The 17,482-nt window shown below is 43.3% G+C and overlaps 1 protein-coding gene across 1 annotated transcript in view; it reads left to right on the top strand.

Moving 5' to 3' along the window:
- Window positions 1-17,066, top strand: part of LOC126183823 (protein obstructor-E) — a 49,250-nt gene extending 32,184 nt beyond the window's left edge. Inside the window, exons 2-4 of the mRNA XM_049926076.1 lie at window positions 4,490-4,903; window positions 9,698-9,905; window positions 16,756-17,066. Of these exons, the coding sequence (XP_049782033.1) occupies window positions 4,490-4,903; window positions 9,698-9,905; window positions 16,756-16,777 (644 nt within the window). The 3' untranslated portion in view covers window positions 16,778-17,066. The remainder of the gene's footprint in view (window positions 1-4,489; window positions 4,904-9,697; window positions 9,906-16,755) is intronic.
- The last annotated feature ends 416 nt before the right edge of the window (window positions 17,067-17,482 follow it).

The raw sequence follows: 17,482 nt of genomic DNA, 5'->3' as shown, positions 1-17,482 counted from the left end.
ACTTTCTATGGCTGTCTGTGTCAACCATCCCGCTATAGATGACATCAGGGATGATGTTCTTCGAATCCACTCGATTAGAACGGTAGTGACGCTTCATAAGTGCAGATTATTCAAGAGGAGATTTCATCTAGAGAAATTACACGAAAGCTGTTGCACGACGTAAAGTTATTCAAACTTCGAAAATGTTAGTTGTGCAATAGTATGTAGAAGGGATGGACAAAAATATGGAAACACCAAAAACGCGCCGGCCGCTGTGGCCGAGCGGTTCTAGGCACTTCAGTCCGGAACCGCGTGACCGATACGGTTGCAGGTTCGAATCCTGCCTCGGGCATGGATGAATGTGATGTCGTTAGGTTAGTTAGGTTTAAGTAGTTCTAAGTTCTAGGGGACTGATGACCTCAGATGTTAAGTCCCATAGTGCTCAGAGCCATTTGAACCAAAACACAACACTAATACGGTGTAGAAAAATCCGTTGGTATTAAAAACAGCTTCCAGTCGTCTCGTAATGCACAAATACAGGTACTGTATGGTTTTCAAGGGAATCTTATACCATTCTTCCTGCAAAATAGTGGCAAATTCAAGTAACGATTGCGATCAAGCACCCTTCTCTAGCAAGTAGACCACAAAGGCTCAAGTGACGGTGGTGGCCCGGTAGATGCGGCAATTCGTCGTCGTGCTCATAAAACAAGTTGTGGACGATGTGAGATGTGTTAACAGGGGGCCTATCATCTTGGAACGCAGCATCACCATTGCGGAACAATCATTGCATTATGGGGTCGAGCTGATCAGCCAAAATGGTCACATAAATATTTACAGTAATACGACCTAGCAGAGTAACCATGTGGCCCACCGAATACCGCAATATGGCTGTCCAAATCATCACCGAATCCCCGGTATGTTTCACCCTTGGGGCGTAAACTCTGCCAGATATTGGAAGCAGTGTAAAACAAGCCTCATCCTGCCAAATGACTTTCTTCCATTGCTCCATGTTACAGGTTTTATGGCTTTGGCACCACGTTTTCTTGTTAGGGGCATTTGCCTCACTAATAAATGGTTTTGAAATTCCAGTTCGCCTTGCAGTTCCGTGCTTCTGGAGTTCGCTTTATGTCTTTTTTGTGCTGACAAGGTTCGCGGGTGCGATATTAAATTCTGCATTTCCATTTGCAGCTGTTGTCCACTTAGTTTTCACAATCCTCTTCATTGATCGTCTGTCACGATCACTCAACACACACTTTCGTTCGTGGGGTGACATAGCTAGTGATGTTTTTCCGATTTCCCTGTGTGCAGTATAAGTCGTCGATCGTTGCCCCTTGAAGTACCTCCCGCTTCGGCTACCGTGGTTGCGGTACCACCTATCATACGAGCACCAACAATTCGCCCACTTTCGAATTCACTTATGCTTTCACAACTACACAGAACATTGTTCTGACCATGACTGATACTTACGACGTATTCAGGACATGGCACAGGTGCCGCTCGTGGTCAAACACGACAGTCCAACCTGCAGGCTTGGCTAGCATATATATTTGTGTTAAAGCATGCATTTTTCACGCTGTTTCCATTTTTTGTCCAACTCCTGTAAATTTCGCACAATGATGAATAAATATTCTCTGGAAATACACTTCCAATGTTTGAGTACTGAGGCATATTACTGTATAACACATCCATTACTCAGTATTAAAACACCAATTAGTGATACAGAGCAACTTCCCATCGCGGTTCTGTAAACATCATTAATTCTGTGAATGAAGGTATTCTGCGTGAGAGAATTATGGTGACACTGACATTTCTAGCTTTTTTTATGATCTTGGCGGAGAGAAACACGACAAGTATTCGCAATACGTGTAACATTCTTAAGTGTAGCATTTTCTCAGCGTCTAAATAAAACTCAGAGTAACGCGCAAGGGAGATCACCCCTGCAGGGAAGCAGAGTATGAAATTCGTGAAGGCGTTCTTTAAGTCCGTCGTACGCTAATAGTTTAGTGGTTTAAAGATATGTAGTCTACAACGTAAGTATGCTGACTATCATGATGTCAAATTTTTGTGGCTGCTATCGTTCGAAATTTTTCGCAAGTGTACGGGTATCACTCCACAACGTAACCTTGCATTGGAGTATAGTCATGTAATAGTGTGTTCTACTAACATCAGTCACTACGCGCCGCTCCCCCCGTCGGAGGTTCTAGTCCTCCCTCGGGCATGGGTGTGTTTGTTGTCTTAGTGTAAGTTAGTTTAAGTTAGTTTAAGTTAGCTTAAGTAATCTTAGGGATCTATGACCTCAGCAATTTGGTCCCATACAACTTATCACATATATCCAAATTTCCATGCCCTGTCAATGACAGTCAGTTTCCAACCGGACAGGAATTGCTGCTTTCAGTTAATGAAGATCCATCTCAACCAGTTTCAGAGCAAACATTGCAAAGGAAACTGCATAAGAAAGTCATCTGGAGTCTGGTGCCTCGCATTGCTCACCGTGGTGCATAAAGCTGCATACTTTCGTTGGGACAAAAACCATAGAAACTAGACAGTATCTAAGTGGAGGCGTGTCGTGTGGGCCGACGAATCGCGATATTGCCTCTTCTCAAATGATACTCGACGTTGGTTCCACATACGGCCAAATGAGACGCGCAGCCAGTGGAGGGTGTAGTTCAGGCCTGAAAGGGTTCTGTGATGTTTGGGGGCTGTTTTTTGTGCCATGACTTCAGCCCACTCGTTTAGGATGTGGTGAACACAACCTGGGCATTTATTTCAATACTCTCGGTGCCGCACGTTTAGCCCTTTCTCCTGTATTTTTCATGATTGGTAGACGCTTCCGTCTTCCAAGATGATAACTGTTATGTTCACAGGGCTGCATACATACGTTTCGGGTTGGACGAACACTCAGGCACCACCTCTGCAGGCCGCCAAATCATCCAATGTGAATCCGTACTACAACATACACTGGACAGCCAGAACATAATGACCGACGAACTATTGTCGATATAAACCCGTTCGGGCGACAGCAGCGTCAACTGGCGAGGAAGGACTGCTTGTCAGGCACAGCACGCAAGTTGCATGTAGTATCAGTTAGCGTGTAGAATGGGGAAGGTGCGCGATGTATCTGAGTTTGACCGAGAGCATATTGTGATGGCCCGAATGCTCGGCACGAGCATTTCGTAAACTGCACGACTAGTCGGGTTTCGAGGAGTGCTGTGATGAGTGTCTTCAACACGTGGCGAAACCAAGATGAAACCACGACCAGACGTCGTAGGGTTTCGCAGACACCCCTCATTACAGATGTCGAACGTTGTAGGCTAGGCAGACCGGTAAAACAGGACAGGCGGCTAACTGTGGCAATTCTAACATCAGATTTTAATGCTGCAAAGAGTACAAATGTGTCTGAACGCACATTGCTCCGAATACTCCGAACGATGGGCCTCCGCAGCCGACGACCCATGCATGCACGGATGTTAGCACTACGATATCGGCAACTACGAGTAAAATGGGCACGTGACGATCGGCACTGGACGTTGGCGCAGTGGATGAGCGTTGTATGATCTGATGAATCCCGATATATTCTTCATGATACCGACGAGAGGGCGCGAATGCGTCGTCTTCCAGGGCAACAGCTCCTTCACACCTGTACTGTGGAACGAAGACAAGCTGGCGTTATGCTCTGGGGAATATTCACGTTGGCATTCATGGGTCCAGTGGAGCCCGTGTAAGGCACAATGACGGCCAAGGAGTGGTTGCAGACCACATACACCCCTTCATGATGATCATGTTTCCCGATGGAAGTGATATTTTTGAACAAGATACTGCGTCACGTCAGAAGGCTAGAAGAGTGAGGGAGTGGTTCGAGGAACACAATGGCGAGTTCCAATTGATGTGTTGTCCTCCCAACTCGCCAGATCTGAATTCTGTCGAATACATTTTGGATGTGACTGAACTTGGCGTCAGAGCCCATCGCCCCCCTCCCCGAAATTTACGGGAATTAGGTGACTTATGTGGGCAGGTGTGGCGCCAACTCCCTCCAGCGATCTACCAATGCCTCATTTCTTCCATGCCACGACGTGTCTGCGCTGTTATCCGTGCCAAAGATGGACACACCGGCTATTAGGTAGGTGGTCATAATGTTCTGGCTGATCAGTGTAAAATATCCAGCGTTATTTGCAACTGCGGATGAAACGTAACAATCAACAACCCCACAGTTTGGTAGCTCTACGGGATCTAATCATCAAAGAGTTGCTTCAGCTCGATATGGCATACCTGAAGAAACTTTTGAACTCTCTTCCTCAGCAGACTGGGAGCATTATCAAGCCTAGAGGGTGTGTTACACTATAGTGGCGTGATATTTCCTGGGGCTGACTAAATTTTGTGCGGTGTGGTTATTCCTGCAAGGAGACCTAAGTCCTGATTCCATCGACTCGATGAGAAATAGAGCTAGAGCTTTGCCTCGAACACGACGCGATGTCGACAGGAGGTGGAACTGTAAGCTCTTTGCCTGTTGCAGCGGAGGCGGGCGTGCTGCTGCACGTGCCCGCGTGCCCGGAGCCACTGGGCGTGCAGACGTACCCGCACCCCGACCTGTGCGACCACTTCTTCCTCTGCACCAACGGCACCGTGACGCTGGAGCAGTGCGAGAACGGGCTGCTGTACGACGGCAAGGGCGCCGCGCACAACCACTGCAATTACAACTGGGCCGTCGACTGCGGCACGCGCAAGGCCGACCTCACACCGATCAGCACGCCCGGCTGCCTGTACCAGTTCGGAATCTACCCCGACAGCGCGCAGTGCAGCACCACCTACGTCAAATGCGCCTTCGGCGTGCCGCACCAGACGCCGTGCGAGCCCGGCCTCGTCTACGACGACAAGACCCACAGCTGCAACTGGCCCGACCTGCTGCTCGACCAGTGCAACCCTGAAGGTACGTTAGACACCTTCCACTCATTCTTTTAGTCTCCTGCACCTCTTCTGATCCAAATGCTGACAACAGTAACCTATTAACACAGAAAACTGTGACCAGTCACTTTTTAATATACGAGGGTCAATTAAGGAGACAAATTGGCCTGGGGAAAAAAACTGTTAGCAGGGCAAGTTTGGTACTTTTATAGCTTTAAGTTGGCATTACTGGGATGAGCCCTGATCAGCTGATGTATCAACATTGTTATGTTTATAGCCTCAAAAATACATTTCAAGATGGCCAATCAGCTTGAAACGTCCACACCAGTTGAACAACGTTCTGTTATTAATTTTTTACTTGCTGAAGACGAGAAACCAGTGAATGTATACTGTAGATTGTCTAAAGTTTATGGTGAAAGTTGTGAGAATCGTGAAAATTTTTACAACTGGTTTGAGCAGTTCAAAAATGGTCGCGACTCAGCGACTGACGAGCACCGTTCTGGCCAACCAGTTGCAGTTTCAACACCCTCACTTGAAGGTCGAATTGATGACATTATCCGTGCCGACCTCCATGTGACTGAGAAAATGATAGTTAATAAGGTCAAGTTAGTACTTGTACAGTTCATAACATTATCTGTACAGTTCATAACATTATCTGTAACAAGTACCCCAAAACATGTGCAAGATGGGTCCCAAAGTAGTTGACGCGGCTACACAGGCAAACAAGGTTGAGAGAGTGCACAGAGCTAAAGGAACGTTATTAAAGAGAAGGTGAGCACTTCAACAAAATTTTGACTTGTGATGAAACTTGGGTTCACTGTTATGAGCCAGAATAAAAAAAGACAACTGTCCTGTCAAGAAAAAATTCAAAACCCAAGCACCAGCAGGAAAAGTCATGTTGACGGTGTTTTGGGATGCTGAAGGTCGAGTTTTTTGTGATTATCTCGAAGAGCAGTGTACAATGAACAGCATGTACTACTCGGATCTGATTTTTAAAAAGGTGAAGCCAGCCATGAGAGAGAGACGTCGTGTATTTTAGAGGAGAGGTGTGATTCTGCAGCAAGACAACGCAAGTCCTCATATTGCTCAACTAACCCGTGAAACCAACGACAAGATGGGCTGGGAAACTGCGTCATTCCCCTCACAGTCCTGATTTAGCGCCTAGTGATTTCCAGTTGTTTGGTGCAGGAGGCATTACGTGGGAAGAGGTTCTAGGACAACGAGGACGTGCAACAGTTTGTGGGAAATTGGTTCAAGCATCAAGATAAAGAGTTCTTTGCAGCCGGAATAAGAAAGCTTGTAGGCTGTTGGAACAAGTGCATAATTCTCCAACGGGATTATGTTCAAAAGTGGAAAAAGTATTGTTTTGTAAAAATAAACGCTTTTTCTCGAGACCAGTTTGTCTCTTTAATTAGTGAGTGACCCTCGTATTTGCTCATTCCCACAAACCGAGGAGCTACTTGACTGAGAAGTAGCGGCTACGGTCTCGTAAACTGACCTACGGCCAGGAGAGCGGTGTGCAGACCACATGCCCCTCCATATCCGCATCCAGTGACGCCTCTGGGCTGAGGATGACACGGCGGCCTGTCAGTACCGTTGGGCCTTCATGGCCTGTTCGGACGGAGTTTAGTTCAGTTTATTCCCACAAACAGTTTCGCTAACCTTTTCAGGCTCATCTTCAGATGGGATACATAGAAGTTACATCTTTATATTCGTAGTGTAATGTTAGGTTCTGCCTTGTGACAATATGAGTAGTATTTCAGTCACTGTCATCTTGACAGATTCCCTTTCAATTGCCCATTGACCCTAAATTAATCAATTTTCACTATAAACATAAATACTGGTTGTTACCATAAATCGGCCAGCATCCAACATGTGCTTTGCAACTGATGTGCAGACTGAGCCAAAGTCCTTCAACATGGAAAATTCAGTACTTCACGGAATAATGTAGGTAGAGACGTAAAAACTGACCCACATGCTTAAAATGACTTGGGGTTTTACTGAAACGAAGAAAGTGCTCAAAATGACTAACAGATCGCGCTTCGTATATGATACAAAATCAATAATTACCATAACAATTGATTTTTAGCAAAGACAATGTTCGTTATAACAAATGCTCAAAATGTCGGCTGTTAATCATCAACAACACTTGTCGTCGAGGGATAATGTTGTGAACAGCATTGTACAGCGTATCGGTAGGTATGGTGAGAAACTGACGTCAGATGTAGTCTTTAGCATCCCTGATGAGATCGAACGATCGCGGTAGACATGCAGCTTCAGGTAACCCCATGACCAATAAGCACACGAATACAGTTCTGGAGATCTGGGAGGCCAAGCATAACGGAAGTGGCGACTCAGCAAGAGATCCTCACCAAACGTTGATCGCAAGAGCTATTCCACACATCTAGCAATATGGGGTAGAACGCCATCCAGCACAAAAGTCATACCTTCCAGCAGGTGTTTATCAGCTAGGCTAGGGATGATGCGATTCTGTAACATATCGACGTACCTCGCACCCGTCATGCTGGCAGTCTCAAAATCAACACCCCGCATTTCCTCTAAGAAAAAGGGTCCGGCTTACGTGGTAAATCAGGCCACACCGAGACTTTCTCGTTATCCAATGGAGTTTCCACGACAGTTCTAGGATTTTCGGTAGCCCAAATTCTGCAGTTGTAGGTGTTGGCACACCCTCGGATTGTGAAATGGGCACTGTCGGTCTACAACACGTTAGACAACTAATCGTCATATTCCCCCATTCTCTGAACTGCCCACACTGCAAATGCTCTCCGCGTCACAAAATCGGTGGATAACAGTTCATTATGACGCTGGATTTTGTACGGATAGCATTGGAGGTTACGCCTTAGTGCTCTCCAAACAGCAGAGCGTCGATTGACAGTGAGACGAGCGACTTCACGAGCGCTGATTTCACCATGCGGAGATGAACCCCCTAGAGTCTCCACTTCTTCCTGAACTCTCCGAGAAGCAGTAGCACTTGTGTCTGGTCACCCGTTACGGGGCCGATCGTCTGAAGAACCCATAGCTCCGGACTTCGTGATCATTTTCTTCAGAGCGACACTTGTCACTGGACCTTTACCCGTTCGAATACCCCCCTTAGGCCGATAGGATCATAAAGCTGCAGTAGCGGATTCTCCATTTTGATAACAAAGCTTCACTAACAGTGCCTTTTCTGGTACCTCAACATGTCGGAACTGCTGGATTATCTAACTTCTTCTCTCATTACAGCTCATTTTACACACGATTCTCATGAACCGTCACTGACGTTTTGCTGTCCACCGCCATCTGTTGGCCAGTTTTTGCACTCGTTTTTGGTTTCAATAAAACCTCTTGTCATTTTAGGCATGTGTATCAGTTTTTACCCCTCTGCCTATATTAATCCGTGAATCAGTGCATTTTCAAATGTTAGCAGACTTTTGGGTTACTCTCTGAATAACAAAGATCTTTGTTACTCAGAATCTTGTTGATAACATATTTAAAGTATATCCAAGCTGATCTACCAATGTCTTTAATTTTATCTTAAAATATTCCGTCTTTCGTTAGTTTCCGAATGTCAGATCCGATTTACTTCGAAGTGTCCTCATCTTTCGATAATGTTTTAATACATTGTTTCATAATTTCAAGCGTTGTGTGGAGGCAGGATTTTTTTTCCATCAAGAAATCGAATAGTAAGTTTTTCCCTCCAATGTAAGGCGTTTTCCTTGGCCAGATTTTCCTGGTCTAGTGCTGTTTTCTTTTTTTTTTTTTTTTTTCAGGACCATCCCATAGCGGGGTAGCTGCCTTATAGATTATGAAATAAAACAACTTTTTGTAGCAAGTAGCACTGCGAAACATCACAAAACAATACTAACGTTATTATGATGCTTATGCAGCTACATTTTGCGTAACATACCTCACAGAGATTTTCAATTCAAACTGCATGTAGCTGAACATTTTACGTGCTGTGCCTGAAATCAGTATCCACAAATACAACAGACAACAATATTTCATTGTTAACTAGTGATTCACACCATAAGACAAAAAGAATGACGCACCACGATGGAATTATCCGAATGGGACTGAAATCGGTAGATTTGATGACCATGTTCAGACAAATAAATTACAACAATTTCAGAAAAATTGGATGATTTATTCAAGAGAAAGAGCTTCACATATTGAGCAAGTCAGTAACGCGTTGGTCCACCTCTGGCCCTTACGCAAGCAGTTATTCGGCTTGGCATTGACAGAATTGCTGGATGTCCACCTAAGGGATGACGTGTCAAATTATGTGCGATTTCCACCTTAGATTGTCAAACTCTTGAGTTGGTAGAAGGGCCCTGCAATTTCAGTCCCATTCGGGTAATTCCTTCGTGGTGCGTCTTCGTTTTCGTCTTACAGTGTATATAAAGGACTTCTTAAAGAAATCTTGCGAGGAAATAATCATCTTGATGAATTTTGAAGTTCTTTTTTTAATCCGTGGTTGTTAAATAGTTTGGTTTCCATTAGCTTGCCCTTTGTGCAACGATATTCTTTTCTCTAGTTTTTCTTATAAAGATATTTTTGAGTGCTGTATGTGTCACTGTGTGTGGTTCTAGATTTTTGTTTTGTTTTTGTTAATAAGCATAATTTAAGTCTCAGATATAACAGGGTAGCATATTTCAAAACTAGGTTGAAAGTACAGTTCACTTGAAGATCAGCTAGAGCTTAAATGCCTTATTACAGCAACAATATATATGTTTTGCGACTGTTACCGAGACGAACTAAGTGATATACTGCCACCTGACGTGTCAGCAGACGTAACTGAGTTACGACTCGTTTGTTGCAGCTGTCGTGGGCTTCAAGTGCCCGACCAAGGTGCCGTCCAACACGGTGGCGGCCAAGTTCTGGCCGTACCCCCGTTTCCCCATCCCCGGAGACTGCGGGCGCCTCATCACGTGCGTCAACGGCTACCCGCGCCTCATCTCCTGCGGCGAGGGCAAGGTCTTCGACGAGTCCAGCCTCACCTGCGAGGAGCCCGAGCTCGTTCCCAAGTGGTAAGAGAGCACTTGTTAAAACGCCTATCAGTTCAAATTCCTGTCCAGATTTAGTGTTTCGTCGTTTCCCTAAGTACTTCGAGGCAAATGCTGGAATGGATCCTTTAAAAACATACGACCGATTTCCTTCACTGTCCCTCCCCAACTCGAGCTTGTGCTTCGCCTCTAAATTTAGTATCCCCACCTGCAGAGGGTACCGACAGCGACTCAGACATGCGCACCTCGCTACTGCAAAAGCCGACTACAGCTATAGTGGGCCGGCCGGAGTGGCCGAGCGGTTCTAGCCGCTACAGTCTGGAACCGCGCGACCGCTACGGTCGCAGGTTCGAATCCTGCCTCGGGCATTGATGTGTGTGATATCCGTAGGTTAGTTAGGTTTAAGTAGTTCTAAGTCCCAGGGGACTAATGACCTCAGTAGCTGAGAGCCATTTTTTTTAGCTACAGTGGGTGTAACCGGCGTCTCACTTGGGCCGCGCCTCTTGCACGGAGCTAGGGCAGAGATGTGGGCAGTATTCCATTGTTCCGTGCTGTGTGAAGTACTCAGTCTGCCATCATAATGCCACAACACAACTGTCCCCTTTTGTTTGTGGGCTGTCTTGTTCAAATGTGTGTGACTTCCTAAGGGACCAAACTGCTGAGGTCATCGGTCTCTAGACTTACATACTACGTAAACTAACTTATGTTAAGAACAACACACACCAATACCTGAGGGAGGACTCGAACGTCCGGCGGGAGGGGCCGAGCAATCCGTGACATGGCGCCTCAAACCGCGCGGCCACTCCGCGCGGCGGGCTGTCGTGGTTTCATTATTGGTACAGGAGATGGACAGTAATTTGGAATCCTCAAAAGCACAACATTCTACCATACCTAATTCAGTGTAGTTAAACCGTCTGCTTTCCAAACACCATCCAGTCGTTTCCGAATGGATGAATACAGTTCCTGTATAGTTTTCGAGGGAATCTTGTACCATTCTTACAACAAAACTGGAGCAAGTTAAGGTAAGGATGTGGACAGTGATCACGCACCCTTCTGTCCAAAGTGGACCACAAAGGATCAATAATATTGATATCTGGTGACTGTGGTGCCAATGGGAGATGTGGAAGTTCATCTCAGCGCTCACAAAACCAGTGTTGGAGATGCGAGCTATGTGAACAAATGTGTCATTTTGGAACGCAGCAGCAAAAGCACCATTAGACAACAAACATTGTATTATGGGATCTTCCTGACCAGCCAAAATGGTCACATAATCCTTGGGATTAATGCGGCGTCACACAGTAACCATGGGGACCCTTGGAATACCATGATGTGGTTACCCAAATCTTCACCGAATCCCCGCCGTGTTTCACTCTTGGGATGTAAACTCTGACAGAAGCTGGAAAGAGAGTAAAACAAGACTCATCAGACCAAATTACTTTCTTCATTGTTCCATATTCCAGGCTTTATGGCTTCGGTATCTCGTGTTCCTTTTACGGGCATTTCCTTCACTGATAAGTGGTTTTGGAATTCCAGTTCGCCGTGCAATTCCCTGCTTCTGGAGCTCCCGTGGTGTTGTTTTGGTGCCGATAGGTTTCGCGAGTGCAACGTTCAGTTCTGCGGTGACTTTTGCAGCTATCGTCTTATTTTTCGTCACGATCATCTTCAATTACCGTCTGTCACAATTATTCAACACACACTTTCGTTCGTATTAAGACTAAGCGGATGGTGTCTCTCCACTTTCCCAGTATACGGTGTCAGTCTCCGATACGATGCCTCTTGATACACCTAAAGCTTCTGCTTCCTTTGTTACGGAAGCAGTCAGCATACGAGTACCAACTGTCTGCCCACATTCGAATTCACTTAGCCCCGACATAATGCACTCACAACAAAACTGAATAGTCTTTTGATCACGAATTACATTTACAACGTGTTGAGGTCAGTGTACAGGTGCTATTCGTGGTCAAATATTGCAGTACAACTTGCAGGTTTGGCTAGCATCTGCGTTTATGTTGAAGCATGCATTTCTCGCGGTGTTTCCACATCTTTGTCCAACCTCCATATACATTCAGTGTGCAACTTACGACGACTATTTCTCTGTTTACGGTTTACACTTGCGCGTCGATCGTAGACAGTAAACTTATGACCTCTTCATTGATGGAACATTAAATCCTAATTTCCTCCCTACCAACAAACTTCGATATCAGCCTTTCGTTATCCGTTCAGCAGATTATCAAACATGAGTGAGAAAGACTCTTAACACACACTATCAGGCAGAAGTGACACTAGCGAGTTATTGACACTGATTGGAGCAGTTTGCTAATGAATCTTAGCTGTGTTTTTGGAGTTTTTGTTAAAAGTGTTCCACGTGTTCCCTCGTGCCTAGTATACAGACACTGAAACTGTAATCATGTTTGTCTCTCAATGTGCGTAATACATTTGTATCAATCTGCTCGAAGGCAGTGAGAGTTCGTAGTTCTAGCAGGTGTACTGGCAAAAGTGCCACAAACAATAAGAATCTTCTTTGCCTTTGTAAAGAAGTCACAAGTAACTTGAGCGCTGAAGCCTTTACGGGAATCTCTACTCATTGTCCCACCACGAACCATCCATAAGTTTCCCACTGTCGTGTTTAATGACTCATGGAAGTCGAGGTGGACTTGGGTTGGGGCGCTATCCTGTTGCCAAATGAAGCCCAGACTGTCAGTCTTTAGCTCTGGCTAGAGGCAATTTTTCAGTACACGCTATCTGATGTGAAGTATCCGGACACCCCTATATAATGTGAAATTGACCACTAACTATCACACCATTATAAAAGGAAGCGGGAAATACTGTGTTGTCAGATGAGATTTAGTAACAGCAGAATGGGTCGGTCAGAAGCGCTGAGTGACTTCAAACGTGAATTAGTCGTTGGATGACACCTTAGTAACAAACCTAGCAGGGCTATTTCAAAACTTCTCAAGCTGCCCAAGTCGACTGTTGGGGATGTGACTGTGAAGTGGAAACGAGAGAGAACAGCCACAGCTAAACCAAGACCAGGGACCACCAAAAACCGCGGAAGTTGGTTGTAAAAAATCGCAAGAACTCAGCGTAATGAATCACTCGTGAGTTCCAAAGTTCTCTCAGCATTCAAAATAGTAATATGACCGTGCGTATGGAGTTAACAAGAATGAGTACAATGGTCTAGCAGCTGCTAGTAAGCCACACATTTATGTAGTCAATGCTAGCGATGCTTGAGGTGATGTAAAAAGCGACGTCACTGGACAGTAAGTGACTGGAAACAAGTAATGTGGACTATTGAGTCATGCTGTATCCTGCGGCAGGCCAGTGGAAGTGTTTTGATTTGACATCCTGGAGAACACTATCTGCCGTAATGTTCAGCGCCAACAGTGAGGTACGCCGGAGAGGCTGTTGCGGGATGGGGGTGTTTTTCATGGTTAGAGTGTGGTCTCATTATTCTACTTAAGAAAACGCTAAATGAGGAAGGCTATGAACACATTTTACGGCGTTTTGTACTGCGTGCAGTATAGGAACAGTTCGGAGACGATGATTGTATCAGCATAACAACGCAGAGTGTCATAAAGTAGAATCTGTGAGGAAGTGGTTTGTGGACAGTAAGATTCCTGAAATTGACTGACCTGCTCAAAGTCCCTGCCTGAACCCAATGGAATACCTATGGGACGAGTTAAAACGTCGATTCACTCCAGCCAACAACATCAAACTACGGCTGCGGCTGTTGAGGAAGAATCGACTGCCATTCCTCCATAGACTTTCAGGCACCTCACTGAAAGTAAACCCAACAGAGTTCAACTATTGACACATCTTATATTACTGTCCACTAATAAGTGTCCAGAGTAGATTTTCTGCGTGCCAGAATCGCTTATTGTGTCAGATTTCTGTACCATTTACATCCAATGACACGTTTCGCACGAAAACTACACTCTTCCATTCTTTCAAATTCTGTTGCATTCGTGTAGAAAACTTAAAATGAGTCACTTTGTCCTCGTGCTTGATTGGTTGTGGTGAATGCGTGCAGTGAGGTGTCTGCTTCATTAGTTTCCTCATGATTTTCCAAGCAATCGTTTCTGGATCGTTCAGCTCTCAGATTCCTCTATCCATTGACTTTTGTGACAGATCGAAGGTCCCTTTTTTAAGGTAACGGAGTTAACATTCGGGAAGAGCGAGTTTCAAACATCCTATAGCTGTCCAGATTTAGAATTGCCGTTATTTGCAGAAATTGTTTGAAGCAAATGCCGGAATGGTTCCTTTGTAAAACTTACGCCAATCTCCTTTCCCATTCTTCTCCTATCCGAGTCTGAGTTCCGTCTTTCAATTCTCTCCTCACTTCTGTGCTTTACGGAGAAAACTCCTAAGTACGACTCATCTGTTTCTATAATCACTGTCAGTTGATCTGTTGATTCCTCCTTAAAGAGGAATTCCGTAAGTGGAAGCCGTGCATGTCATTACTGGGTGGCACTCGGTTTATTTTTGTAAAACCTCGTTCTTATTCTTATTGCACTGTTGCAAGAGAATGTTGCGAATTACACTCACGTATGATGTAAGCTTTCTTAGCGCCCTACGTCGTCTTTACTGATTGCTGCGATCTGAGGAAAGTAAGGAAAAATTTCTGCAGCAGAGCGAATTTTTTTTTTTTTTTTAATTTCTGAGTATGACTACAAAGTTCCGCAACATTATGTAAAAACACTAGTAGAGTGAGATAGTAAAACAACTTCAGTCAACTGTAATAATTTTTGTATTCGTAACAATAAGCATGGAAGAAATGTCCGATGTGCAAGGAGTTATGTCTTAAAAGGAATTTGAGAGAAATAAACAGGTGGTATTAGTGAGTCACAAAAATGTGTAGAAATTCAGCTACAATGAAAGAATCAGATTGTCGCAGCGAGCAATCCTATGCGAGAGTCACTCCGGCGGTTCAAAGAGTTAGATATATGTGACAAGCTAGAAATCAAATTTAACACAAGATGTCACAAATAAGCATTAATTCCTCTGTAATACCGTCCGTGAGCAGTACAGTATAATATACTGGAAAGTACCGATGTTGGTTCTCTCTAATTTTTGCTTGTATGATTCAAGACATAACACTGCAATTAAGTGTGAATGTAATTGCTCATAAAAAAGGGGAATAGTTATATTTACCGAACCTATTTCGCTTTCTATTCAAGTAAACATTCCCGGTAATGTAACGAAGAGGTAGTGCACATCCAGATCTAAAACAGTTTTTCGTCTCCGTTCAACAAATGCAAATAATTAGCAAATAGGACGAGACGCATTCGTCAGGAGCCCTATAAAGTCAAACAGGAATTACTCGAACTAACTATTCTTAATTCTAAACTACACAGCTCACCGTTTTTTTAAGCTATGCGTGTAAGTGACCACAACAGGACGTTTAAATTTAATAACGTAGTTAAACATAATTTGAGGCTGAACATACTATTTCTTTTTAATGAATTTGAGGATTTTAGATCCCTATAAATCCCAGCGTGAGTTTCGGAATTCCGGGGAAAGAAACTAACTATATGTTTGACGAACATGGAGAAATATTGTGAGATTGAGCTCTAATGTTGCGTCGACAACAAAGTCTAAGAAGCAGAAAAAGCTCGAAGTGGACAGTAAAGCAAGAGGACAAAATGACTCTCTTCTATAGGATATTTATCCGGATATTTTTTGTATCTTGCTCAAATAGTCGATGAATTTTTTTAATTTTTATATTTAAAAGGAACACGGATTCTTCCACATTAAATAAATCTATAACACTTTTTATTTTGTCAAATAAGTCTTACCACTTTTCTTTCGGTGTTACGTGGAAAACACGATTTGAATGTTGGCTTTGGCTTAGCTGGAAACCAGATATTGATATTAGTGTTTTGTGGCAGTTATGCATTGGAGGTAGGGTATTTCTATTACCTCTTCTACAGTTCTTCATGACGTGAACCATCGAATTCAATAACTGTTGGTCATATGATTTATATTATTGCCTGTACGATTTACGTGTGTCATAAAATGATCAACGATTTTTATCTTCTCGCGTGATGCAAGGTTCTTACGTTGATCGTATTTAACTTCCACCATTTTCAGCATAGCGATATGATGAGCGTATTTTTTCAGTTTACTTGAAATAAAACGTGTCAGTCTGCTCTTTTTCTTAATAACTCTGCAATTATTTTGCCAAACAAGCTGACACTTTCTCATGTTCTAGTTGTGTGGGTGTCATATGTTGCAACTTCAACTCTGTGACGTTTCAGCATACAAAGTTCTTATTTTAGGATGGACTGTATTTTTTGCTGTGGAATAAATCAACTGTTTTTAGAGCTGTAAGTGACTGTTTAATAAATCTGGATGTCTCAGATGTGGAAGAGACACTAGCTCAGGGTGTATTACAGTGAAGTATAGCGAGTTCTCTAAATAAAATCGAACTAATTATTACATTTTTAGCTACCAAATTCCAATTGTAGGAGTACTTTGAAATAATTTTGCTCACGTATTAGATGGTATTCAGTTAAATGGTCTTCCACATTCGAAAAAAATATAAGAATCGTTTATCAAAATTACAATAAAAGTTCTATTCTGGCAGACAATTTTTTTTCTTTCATTTCTTCTCATCAAGATAGAACTGTACTCAGTACATACATAGAAGGAATATATACAGTTGTTATTTCAAAATTAGATATAAGTTACTCTTTTCAGTGAAATAACGTTCAAAATATTGAATCTGAGTTGACTTAAAGAAAGAAACAGCTTCTTTTTAAATCTTTACTGAACAGCTCTCTACAATGATTATGATTATGAATGTTCTCAATCTTGAGTTATTAAAACTTTATATTGGTATGAATGAAACTGACGCAGTTTGTGTTTGTTTCAGCGCCAACTACCTGAGGAAGTAAGACAACCGTCTGCAAATATTCTGGAGCATGCTGCTGTGCGCCACACCTTACAGTTAATTTCTTAGAAAATGTGAAAATATATTACCACAAAAATTATTTATGATGTTCAAAATTGTGTATGTAAAGTCCTAACAGATTTTAAGACTGCAAGAAATTCTCCCAGAATAATGTAATTATTGTACAAATGTTGTCGTCTCTGTAGAATAAGTACTGTATATCTGGTTCAGTGGTATACACTAATGTCCACCGAATAAAGTTCTTTACCCAATTAACTACCGTACAGCACCGACTTCTTTGTGTTTTTATTTTTATGACTTTTTGTTTTGATTGTCTGTAAGTACTTATCTGAGGTAACTGTTTTGCCTGACGCGTGTTGAAACAATGTTTTTCTTCTTCGGAACATCTGTGCACATAGTCCGTCTGTCAGTGTATAAAATAGTAGCCAGTCGCTAAAGCATTCCTACTGAGCTAGTACCTTCTCAGGAATCTTGTGCAGGAAACCTAATCGTGTAGGGCTCGTTTCAGTTTAGTGACTTCCATGGCACATTACAGCGTTGCTATTTTTGTAGTAAACTATAAAAGCACGGAGAATGAGAAACTCTAGTAAATGCTGGGTTTGGCGTGTAGTATACAAATTTTTGAATATCCAATCATTACAATCGTAGACTGCAGAAATAATTTTGAAAATCTCTTAGAAAATTCTAG

This window comes from Schistocerca cancellata, chromosome 4 (assembly GCF_023864275.1).
Source record: "Schistocerca cancellata isolate TAMUIC-IGC-003103 chromosome 4, iqSchCanc2.1, whole genome shotgun sequence".
NCBI lineage: Eukaryota > Metazoa > Arthropoda > Insecta > Orthoptera > Acrididae > Schistocerca > Schistocerca cancellata.
The sequence above is the reverse complement of the archived record's forward strand: the minus strand, read 5'-3'. Positions and strand labels throughout refer to the sequence as shown.